The sequence below is a fragment of the Sinocyclocheilus rhinocerous genome, unplaced genomic scaffold (genome assembly GCF_001515625.1).
Source record: "Sinocyclocheilus rhinocerous isolate Xijiao unplaced genomic scaffold, SAMN03320098_v1.1 scaffold2447, whole genome shotgun sequence".
Lineage (NCBI taxonomy): Eukaryota > Metazoa > Chordata > Actinopteri > Cypriniformes > Cyprinidae > Sinocyclocheilus > Sinocyclocheilus rhinocerous.
In genome coordinates, this window is record NW_015624601.1 from 277,983 (window position 1) to 290,351 (window position 12,369).

The window sequence follows — 12,369 nt, forward strand, 5'->3', positions numbered from 1 at the left end:
TATATATATATATATATATATATTTAAATAGTTTTAAAAATAAGGACGTCCCCAAAAGGAGGTTTTAAGAGGAATATTTGGCTCACTTCTGGGTACAAATTTGATCTTAAAATTTTTGGTTAAGTAGCCACACACACACACACACACACACAAGAATGGTTAGACAGTAGTTGTTACCTGTTGAATGTATGTTGTCTGTGATGACGGAGATTTGCTAACGGCTCCATTCTGCTTGTCTGATTTACTATCGTTTTGTAAATCTTTTGAATCGGTGTCACTGGGAGAGTTTTGGAGCCGAAAGGTGTCTTCGCTGTCCGCCATGTCAGAGGGGCCTGTGAACTACTGCGACCGCGAGGCCTAAATAACAGAAGAGGAAAAAAAATCAACATCACTTTTTCAGTTCAACAAACATTTCAGTTGTTTAGTTCCCTTCAGACTATTTTGCACCACTTTAATAAGTACGTCCTTGACTGTAATGCCATAAATTCGTACCCAACCCTAACTCTAACCCTTTTATGATAACTTTAATCAAAAAACGAAATATACTTCCAAAAACATACGATATTATTCAAAATCGCTACAGAAATATCCGCTGGTTTCGAAACATTATTTATTAATACACTTCGATATGGTCCTTTAAAAACAGTGCAGTGCAGTATTTATAATTTTGAAATGTTTGCCCACATAAATTATCCAGGTAAAAAGCATTCTTTGAACACAAACACATGCATTACATATACATTAATATGCATAAAGATACACAACAAATATGCCTGAACATATAGATATTTCAATTCTAACTTTTCCTTCATGCTCCTATCCAAGACAGGAATAAAAACATCTCACGGGCCTCTATTAGAAGTTTCTTTGACTCAGGCACAAAACCCCAGTACAAGTGTTTGATAAATAATATTCCGCGATGTTACTACAATTACAGCTACAACTAGACCATTCTATGTGTCACAGATATCGCAGTTATAGTTTAAACATCTGTATGCCGATGGTTTATGCTGTAGGGAATGTCTGTAGTAGCGATGGCCTGTAGTGCAACAACTCTAAATGAATCAGACTCAAATGAACCCGAAGAAACTGACATTACCTTAAATTCCGATGCAAGACAGAGTTTTATAAATCCCTGAAACGGTACAATGCGCTCGTATCAGTTCAAATATTCTCGGTTTGATAGCGAACTCCCCTTTGAATGTCAAATATATTCCAACTGTGTAGATCACGAGATTCTGCTCTGTGAACCCATGGATTTCCTCTATGTCCTCGCTGAGGCAAGAATCTTCATCCAGCAAGCGTCCACGTGAGTATATCGATTAAAAATGCGAATCTTTCTTCATGTGGTAGTGATGGACTTGCACTAATGGCAGTTCACAAGCCTTCAGAGCACAGCAGCCCTTATTCTTCCCTTTACTAGGCTCTATCTAGTATTCCTCGAGAAAAGAAGCACGATCACCTCCTCCCTCGCTCTCTTTTTTTATCCGTCCCTCTCTCTGTCTGTTTCTCTAGTGGTCAAACCTTGTGCGTTACGCTGGAAAACGGAAGCGCTGGGATGAACCACGTAGGTAGTGTGGGTCGGCTGCGATGTGGACACGCACTGCCGTGACAATATCGGTCCACCCACAGTATAACTGCGCCCCACATCACCCCCACCCACCCTCCCTTCAGAAGCTCTGCATTCTTGAATGAGGAGACATTTTAAACGCACGTATAGGTATAATACAATATGTGCGCATCTTGTCTTGTTGTACCCCAGATAGCACACATACCTCTGCAAGATGTCTGTTAAAGATCTGCTGTGTACAAACATCTGATAGACGTCTGTAAGATGTCAGTTTTACATACATTCTAAATCATAAACATCTTAAAGACATTTTCTAAACGTCCATTTGACATCTGATTGGAAACGTCCTATAGACGTAGGCCTATTGCAGATGAGCAAACACTCTAAAAAATATGTCTTGCAGATGTTTCCGTTCTGTACTTGTGCTATATCAGGGACCATATACAATGACGTGTTCATGTGTTTTATTGTAAGTCTACCGCTAGTTCTTATCGAGGTTTTTATTAAACAGTGTGTATGTAACAACAAAAATGTATTAAATGAACAATAAAATGCAGAGAATATTGTGATGTCCTACATGCATGAAAGCTTTGGTCTCCATTAATTAACGATGGTGATAAAAAACACTAAGCCTGAGAGTAGAAAACAGACACATGACATGCAAAAACCAGCGGATTTCATTTGATAGGACGTTTGTAATGAAAAGTCACATAATATGTGTCGTTTGTTTGTGTGAACTACACGCCGCAGGTTTATGTGGCTTGACAAGACGGAACTGCCGCGGCCTGCAAATCGGAACGTTCAGAAACTATAAGCTGCCAGCTGTGAACAACAACGTGAACGTGTGGAACGTGTTTTTCGTTTTATTTTACGTTTGGTTGGTGTTGGATTAGGCTGTTTCTTCAAAATATGTTGAATTTTAGCGCTGAAGGCAAACATGAGTCTGGCAATGAAGATAACTGACAGTGTTCTCTTTCCTGGACGTTAGGAAACTCATACATAATGACATCGTTGGACATACTCGTCATTTCAGTTTCAAACCAGGCTATCTCCTGTAATAAAATCAAAACTTGGACTCCGCAGGCCACTAGACAAAGAGCTCTTCAAGTCACTTCTTATACCACAGAGTATAGTAAAGCGCCAAATCTAGTCAAGAAACTTCCCTGAACACAGGAACTAAATATAGCACATGATAACCCAGGGCTTCAAACACTACAGCGTGCGAACCGGTGTGTTAAAATCACAGTTCCGCCAATAGATAATAATATGACCTGTAGCGGTCTGTAGCGATTCAAGATCCGCCATGAGCATGAAAATCGTCCAACAGATCATTTCAATGCAGATATTTGATTCTAGTAATGAGTGATAACGAAACAGTAACAGCCCTCTGATTTAATGAGCTGGTGTGGTGTATCACAAACATTGTGTGATTTGTGGTATTGTTCTTTGTTCTAAAGAATCCAATTTATGGATAGGAATGCTTAAGAAACGGCTGATAAAAAAAATAAAAAATTCGTTAGACGTAGTATGTATCTGCACAATTGATCTTAACCCACACATATTGTTTTGTAATACTTTGCAGAAGGTCTTGGTATATGCACGATTTGTGCGGTCATAATTAGTGCCTAGGAAGACAGTTAAAAATAGAAAAACATCATGCAGACTGAATTATGGAGATTACTGTCCAAAATCGCTAGAATGCTCTAGAAAACATCTTCAAGCGTTTCAGTACATACAGAGGGCATAAATAAATGCGTATGATACACATTAGCTTGCAAGGAATGAAATGTTAACACTCTCCGCAAGTTCTTCTAAATTAGCCGTCTTGTGTGGATATTTGTGTAGATTAACAAGAAACTGAACTATTAATTATAAAACACTAAGAACAGTTAAAATGTTATTTTTAAATTTACCAAGAAATTCTTAAACGTAATATATCAAATTCAAAATATTAATTTTGTTGTCTAGAAGTTTCCCGCCCGCTTTTACACTTACTTAAAAATCCTTATTTTCTTTAAAAAAATTATAATTTAATTGTTCAGGATTTTTCCAGTTGTTTTTGAGATCTGAACTTAATTTATTTTGAAGTTATTTGCCAACTTGCCTAGCACAAAATAATTTACCAATGTGAGAATGCAAATATAGACTTGACCACTTGCTACTTGTGGCATAAAATAACTTTTCTCTTGAGTTTTTAAAACTTTAAGGTTAGGGTTATTTGTTGAAGTTTTACCTTGTCATTATTTTACTTTGGCTCGAGTAAAGCTACAAAATATGACGTCTTTTTGTGATTTTCTTTTTTCTTTTTTACATCAGATGGTAACAGTGTACGAATGTAGTTTTACCTTTCGTAAAACGGCATATAGGAGCTATTAAAGATTGTGAATTACAGAAAAACACTATTATTATTATATCATTATTATTATTTATTATTAGTAGTATTATTATTATTGACGAGATTATGCCTACTTCGACGCTCTTAGTTAATCACGCTGAGGCCCTGCATTATACAGTTAAAAGTGCACGGTCTGCTTTATTTATGCATTATTTCTTGTGTATTGTTTAATTGGATGGTATTTGAGCGCTTTCAAGTCGCCGCTTTATTTTTATCACGAAAAATATAAAAATTTTGTTGCAATAAACTTGTCTAAAACGACTTATGAAACTTTTGTCAGTATCTTGGCTTTAATTTGATTGAACAATGCAGGCTAAAGTGCATGGGAGAAAGTGGTCGCCTTGCCCGTCTCATCCTGAAAGATAAAAAGACCACTCATGAGTTTCACCCACCTTAAATTAAGAAATTCAGAAAATTCAGTACATTTTACACCCGTATTCTGCCCATATAAATCAGATAATATATTGATGTATTAATGATGGATATTTATATATCCCTCTTTAATATATAATGTGGTCTACGAGACTGTATTTTTAAATATTTTCATACATTTAACAATAATAAATAAAAAAGGAACAATTAAGTAAAGCCAGTAATCCCTTATTTTTATGCAATACATTAATCTACATTAACATATTCAATCTACATTACTTTAACAAAGCATCGCGATGGTTCATTAAACAGTAGAAGAGCAATATGTGAAACGCATCTTTATATTATCTCACATATGTTTGCATTCACATATTATTACACATATATAAACACACGGATATATAAATAAAATAATACTACAACAAAAACGTATTTAATACTACTACTACTACTACTACTAGTAGTAGTAGTAGTAGTAGCAGTAGTAGTAATAATTTATTGGAAAATCAGAATAAATATTGAATAATAATAATAATAATAATAAAATTTTATTTAGGCAATACACTTGGTTCCTCAATGGATTAATATATAAATTGATTAACTGTGTGTGTGTGAGAATTTTTGTTTTTCGTTCACTATCTTGAATGAGCACAGGGGCAGGATACGAAACAAATATGTGAAGTTTTTGAATATCATAAATATTATACCATTAATATCATATAGCCTAATGCATGGTCCTCAAGCTAATTTTCACATGTACGAAATGAAATGAAAACAAAGGCAGCATGTTAACAGTATAACCGTTTGTCCTGTTTGCACAGGTTCGGTATTGCTATGGTTCTGAACCCGTTTGACTCTCTCCTGAATGAATGGATTACAGAAGTCATCAGGAATGGAGGCTACATCAACAAACTTTAACTGTACTTTTTACTCGTTTATATTGGTACACGGCCCCTTTTCAGAGCCTTCCCGATTTTATATGTAGCTTCTCCTGTCAAGCAGAAGTTGTATGGCACCACGAGAGTTTGACATGACCACACATGTCAGCATGTTGGGTCAGCCCACCCTCCTGTGGCTGGATGCTGCTTTTTCTATAGGGCGATAAGATATCTGAGTCTCTCTGCGGCCCGAGCTCAGCAGCGTCCCGCAACACCTCTCACCTCACTCACAACTCCGCGCTCTGCTGGGGCCCTGGGCGCTGGGCTGGAGCTGACACATTTCTGCTAACAATCACATCACACACTGGACCCACATTCCGCCTTTCTGGTCCCCTTGGCTTTTTTTTCCATTCACTTCCAAAAGAGCCTCCGACCAATGGGTCCGATCCCACCGGCAGACGCCCCCCGCCGCGCGTGTGTGTGCAGAGGTCAGAGTCATTAAAACAGTTCGAGATGTTTGCTATTACAATCTTATTCTTAAAACGTACAGGACAATCCCTCTGTTTTTAAAATATCATCTTTGTCATGTTCAGAAGTTCATTAATGACAAGAGAGAGAGAGAGAGAGAGAGAGAGAGAGAGAGAGAGAGAGTTCTCTGATGAGGGTCAGTGGTCACATTTTTGAAAGTTGTATTTTATCAGTTACAGGTTATTTGCTATAAAAGCTTACTATATTGGAGAAAAGCCACCTGGAGAAGCATTCACTTTTAAAATGTCATTGAAATTCTTTTGCTGAATGTTCAAACTAAAGATATATATATATATATATATATTTCCACATTTATGTTTAGAATGTTTTGTTAAGAAGTTTAAGGTGTGATAAGAAAATATAAATATTTATCCTTTTCCATACCTAGCCTTAGACAGCTATTTATTCATTTATTTCTTATGTAACAGTTTGGTTGATTACTGTCAGACACGTTTGCTCGTTGTAATATGCTGCCCTCTGTTGGCTGTTGTGGCTTTTCACATTATTTGGCCTGAACGTGGAAACACAACTCGCTCAAGTCCGATTTCACAAGCCCAACCAAAACAACGGAAGACGAGACAAAGACATAACCAAAACAATGTTCTTGAGAAAGATGCATGCAGTTTTATTTTGTAATCACTAGATACATAGTAGGGGAGAGCGGGGCACAATGTAACAATTTTTGACTTTCTCAGTTTGTGTAAATCCACATGGTGTTCATAGTATAATTTTGTTTATCCACAGTAATTTTACACTTGTCTAGTACGAATACGTCGCTTTGTTTCATAATTACAGTGTATACATTTTTCTTTATTTACCCTCAAAAAATGCAAGTGAAATGTGACAACATGCTCCGTAGGTGGGGTACATTGTAACATCTGAGGGGCACGTTGTAACATGACCATATGATAGCTTAAAATATTATCTGATCTAATGAAAAAAATATACAAGACAAACTAAAATATTTTGTCAATAACATAAAATTACTAACTTTTTAAAATAAATGAATGGCGTTTTTTTAAGAACTAAAAATGATCTGATTTTGGAGGTTGACAATGAACAAATTGCAACCATGCTTGGGATGGCCCACATAAACGAGCAAAAATGCTTAACATTACTTGAAATAATACACTTCTGAGCATTAAACATTGACTGTCAGTCTTTATTCACCTACTTTTACTATGGTAAAATAAATGTTCAGCGATATGTTCAAAAGATTTTTTAATATTGGCGCAGTTTTTTCTCTATATAGTGTTGATATGGCAACTTTTTTATGCCAAATTTTGTTATGCTAGCATGTGTGGAAGTATTCAAACCACGTGTGTTACAACTAACCCCACGTTACAAATGATTCAGAATGCAGCGGTACGACTGGTCTTCAACGAGCCCAAAAGAGCCCACGTTACACCTCTCTTTATCTCCTTGCACTGGCTACCGGTTGCGGCTCGAATCAAGTTCAAGACATTGATGCTTGCATATAGAGCAGCCACAGGCTCAGCACCCGCCTACTTCCACTCCCTACTACGAATCTACATCCCCTCCAGAAGTCTGAGATCCGCTAGTGAGCAACGCCTCGTGGTACCATCACAGAGAGGCTCAAAATCACTTTCCAGAACATTCTCGTTCACCGTTCCTGGCTGGTGGAACGATCTCCCCACCCCTATCCGGAATGCTGAATCCCTGACCATTTTCAAGCGACAGCTGAAAACTCATCTCTTTCGAAGCTACTTGACTTCATCATCATCATAAAAAAAAAAAAAAATTCTATCTCTTTATCTATTCCTTCTCTTTCTAGCGTGTACTTATTTGAACAATGTCTAAAAACGTGGTATTACAAGCACTTCCTGTATCTGTTTGCCTCTTTTAAGAAGAATCGCTTTATGTATCCCCCAATTGTAAGTCGCTTTGGATAAAAGCGTCTGCTAAATGTCTAAATGTAAATGTAAATGTAAATGTTACTTTGTGCCCCGCGCTCCCCTAGATACTAGTTACATGGGCTGTGTCCAAAATCACCCCCAATGCTGTTATATACTAGTGTATATAGTATATATACTAGTATATATACGATTCATTGGATGCTAGACAACACCATGCTCTGTTATCAATTCCTGCCAGAAGACTGTATCCGCAACACTTCCAGTACACTCAGTGTCCGAGTTCACTCGCTCGTTTCCATTCACTCATTCTGTGAACTATATTACTATATAGGCAACAGTGAATGAGAGTATATGGAGCGATTTCAGATCTCTGAATCAACTGTAAAACTCATCCTTGTGTTTGTTTGGTTGGATGCTTAATCTCAAGTTAACTTACTAAATTGGATTTTTAATTGTTGTTGCCAAAATTTGATAAAGGGCTTCTTATTCACCAGCTATCTTTGCACAATCTTAAGAGATTATCATTTCTGTCAAGGGATCTAAAGTGCTGATTTATGGCCATTTTCAAGGGTGTGTCAAATATGGAGATTAATAATACACAGTGTAAAGCAGTTAGCAGAGATTTGGCGAGTTTGTTTACTGATTTATTTTTATGGCCTATGAAATTGGCACATGGGAGAACAGAGAAAATTGACCATCTTTCTGCCAAACTGGAGTCTGCAATTCTCAGTCATTTTCAAGGATGCATTTATGGCATAAGGGCTAATACACAGTACAATGTACTCACAATACAATACAATCACATTACAAAGTTTTACTGTACAATGATTTTACTGCACCATTTTATTTGCATGGATTCATTACTTATAACAATATCCCCAGCAATTCATTGAATAATGTAATTTAATGGTCCTATATTACTACACCTGTGCATTTCTTATGTTTGTAAGTAGAGGTCAGTTATTTGTAATCTCACAAAACCAGTTCTCAAACATTCAAAACCACATTTTCCAATTTACCAAGTACATACTGTTAAAACTAAAGTATTTCTGATGGTAAAATGAGGAAGGATAATCTGACAGGTATTTAGTTTATGCTGATATCCCATAATAATTCCTATAAATACTTATTTTGTTAGTCTAATGCACAATGTGTGAAACCTCTGTGATATTGAATACACCCATTGTGACAGATAATTCACTGAACAAACAAAACTCAAAGTAATGATCATGTAGCTCTATTCTTGAGTTACTAAGCTCATGCACGATTTTCCATTCTTCATAAAACAACTACTGCCATTTTAGTTACAGTTGCCGCTGATTAATTGTAATATGTCTTTAAAAAATAATATCTGCATAAATAAGTATAAATTAGATGCATAAATAATCTGTGTAATGGATAGAGTCAGTGGCTTGCTGGTGAAAAAGTAGCTGCTCCAGCCCCGTCTTGTAGACCTATTCTATCATCTGTCTGCAGACTTATTTTAAAGGCAATTTTGACCAAGACCTTTTGTATTCTCAAATTTAATGTGCAGAGCCTTTGCAGTAATCCAAATGCATTCATATTGTTTTATGGCTTTTGCCTCATAAGACAAACTAAAAGTTAATGCAGTGGTGTGTCTGCTCTATAGTGAATCTTGTGTCACATCTGTCTTCATTTGGCTTCATTGGCAGATGGCATCAGGTTCAAGGTTGGGCACTTGTCAGCGGGAGAGGCTGGGAGATCAAACCAGCTAAAACCAGTGAACCATCCTAGACTGGTTTATGTTTTTTTTCAAACATGGATATTCTTCTCTGCTGTTTTACTGCTGCTTTATCACAACCGACCCTGGTGTTCTATACTATGAAAAATCTAATAAGTTGTCTGTCCATAAAACATGACCAATACTTGTATACAGACGGTGCACAGGGTCATACAAACAAAGACAAAACAGCATCATGGTAACACACATTACACTAAAACAAGATTTGACTGTATTTTATAGTAAGATTACATATAATGTGAGGTTTAAATAATTTACATTTTAAATAATTTAGCATTAACAGTTTTTTTTTACTTTTACAGTATTCTTCTGTAACAATTACAGTTTTTTGTTTTTTTTTACATCGTAGCAATCTTCAACTCTGTACGTGAATAATTATAAAAATAGGTAAATATCGCCATCGTGTGGACACAGTATCACACTTTTTCATTAATATTAAAAGTCTTCAGTCCTGTAGAGCCCCCAGTGTTCTGCAAAGATCAGCTCGAACTCACAAACACACCTGAACAAGATAATCAAAGTCCTCAGGATCGCTTGAAAATCACAGACAGGTTTTTTTTTGAAGCAGGTTGGAAATAAACTTTGCAGGACAGTGGATCTCCAGCAGCAAGGTTGAAATCAATTGCTAATATAATATCGTATCCCTTTTGTGAATAATATATCATGCATAATTACCTCTACAGTGAGTAACCAACTAGTAACCCGATGATATATCAGTCATGTCGTTCATGCATATTCAGTTCTTCATGCAGTACAGGGGCCTCATTTATAAAATGTTGCATGGAAACCGTCCTACGTTTGATCTTACGATCATTTCTCAAACGTGTGTACCTGTGATTCAGAGAAACGAACGTGTGTACGCCTCTTTTTCAGATGTGAAATCTATCAATCGCAAATTATCTTGAAATTGTGAGCAGCTGAATGGTTTTAGATCTCCACCTTGCGAACGCCCCCTATATTCATGTCATTAGCATATAAAAGAGCATCAGTCAACGTACAAATCCTTTACTTAAAGCCGATTTGTGTGCGAGCAGATCGGGAGGTGCAAGATTCGATCGGTGAACGCCTCACATTACCAGATAATCCACGCCGAACATCGGGAGCGATCGAGGGGCTCGACAAGATTTTTGCTCCGATTCTCGGGAGGGGGAAATCGGGGCTAAATCGGGCTAAAAATCCTGTAGTGTGAGCCCGGCTTAAGAATGGCGAGTGGCAAGAATTGCTTAGTTTATCCGCAGTACTCTGAGTCCAACTCTGCCAAAACACAAAGAAAAGTGCGTATACGTCTGTTTGGACCCTGAGGCGGCGCTAAGCACTTTTCCACGTCGTTTTGATAAACCTAAACGTTGGCGTGGATTTTAGCTTATACACACACTCACTCAAATCTGTATGTATGCGCTGTAGCAACTCATAATGTAATAACTGCACATAATGTAAAAACTGCACATAATGCAATGAGTATTTCATTATTATTGTAATAAAATGTTCATAATGTAATAATTTTCTCAAAATGTAATAAAATCTTGAGCTCATAATGTGTAATAACAATTATTACATTATGATACATTTATTACATTATAAACTGACCAACAATATTGTAATAAACCACTGGACTTTAGATCTGCGCCTTCCCTTCCTATTTTTAAATCCAGCCTGAAAACTTATCTGTATTCCTTGGCTTTTGGATGAAATGTATTTTTGTGTATTTTTATGTGTTTTTGTATTAATTATGTGTTTGTTGAGTCGTTTCTTTTTATTCTCTTAATCTCTATATTTACTTTATTTGTATATGTACAGCACTTTGGCATACACTAGCTGTTTTTAAATGTGCTATATAAATAAATTGACCTTGACCTAATATTGTCATAATTATATAATTATACTTATAATAAAGTATAGGCAGCCCAGTATAAGGGACAGTCAAAATAGTTGAGCTGTTATTTAGCCTATGTGTATAATAATATTTTAATTAAAGGGTTTTTTTTTTAATTAAAGGGTTTTTTTTTTGTTCATGATGCTAAGAGGAACAATGTCCCCTCACTAAAGTTCAGCTATAGTTTAGTTATTCTATAAATGCCAAAATGAATCTCAGACCTGAACATATTTGCTTTGCTTAATCCATTCATGTACAAATTAATTCTAAAAAGAAATTAATTTGGGCGTGGTTGACTCTTAACTTTTATAAAGAATATCTCTTTGGATTTGAGACTTTAGTCTTTGCAACTTTACAGATCTTCTTTATGCACCAAGAGCTTGTAACACTTCAAAGAGAAAGGAAAAATTGAAATCGCATCATATGACCCCTTTAATATGGAATGTTGCTTAAATATGGGAACAGTTGGAAATCCAACATTGCATGTTTTAAACACTTAGATTATGTTCTTACTTTGGCCATGCATTAAATGCACATCCTATTGAGTAGAGGGCGGGGTTTTATTTTTGCGCTCCTCCTCTCATCTCTCAGTCACAGCAGACTAATGGTTGAAGGTGCATGGTTAAGCATATTGTGCCCAAGCCGTCAAACTGACGTCATCAGAGAAGGCATGCCATTCCAGAGTGGAAGCAAATGATCAGATTTTGATTAAAGATTACCAAAACAAAATTTTTTTTTTTCAGAGGATTAACTTGCACAGATTAATTGTTGTCCTTAAGACTAGCAATGTGTGCTAACAAAATAAATATTGTAAATTTTGATTTCATGTGGACTTTTAACATCTCAGGTAATGTCCTTGGTATGATGACAACGACAGTGGTTACATATAAATATATTTTAATTGATCAAAATTATTGCTAGGAACAATTCAGTTGTGCCCCTACTAAATTCTATGTCCTTGAATTGAAGGCATTTTTTTATGAACAAATTTGGAAAAAACAAATAAAAGTTTCCAAAGTCTAATGTAGTCTGGGATAGATCGCGTTATCTGCCTTAGGCAACGGCAGCACGAAGCACAAGTTAAATGAACAATTCTTCACTTTAATACAAGTTA

General features: G+C 36.2%; 1 protein-coding gene across 1 annotated transcript in view; it reads right to left on the reverse strand.

Moving 5' to 3' along the window:
- Positions 1–10,262, reverse strand: part of tbx5a (T-box transcription factor 5a) — a 24,096-nt gene extending 13,834 nt beyond the window's left edge. Inside the window, exons 1-2 of the mRNA XM_016559277.1 lie at positions 10,058–10,262; positions 178–357 (exon numbers count right to left, since the gene is read on the reverse strand). Of these exons, the coding sequence (XP_016414763.1) occupies positions 178–321 (144 nt within the window). The 5' untranslated portion in view covers positions 322–357; positions 10,058–10,262. The remainder of the gene's footprint in view (positions 1–177; positions 358–10,057) is intronic.
- Positions 10,263–12,369: the final 2,107 nt, after the last annotated feature.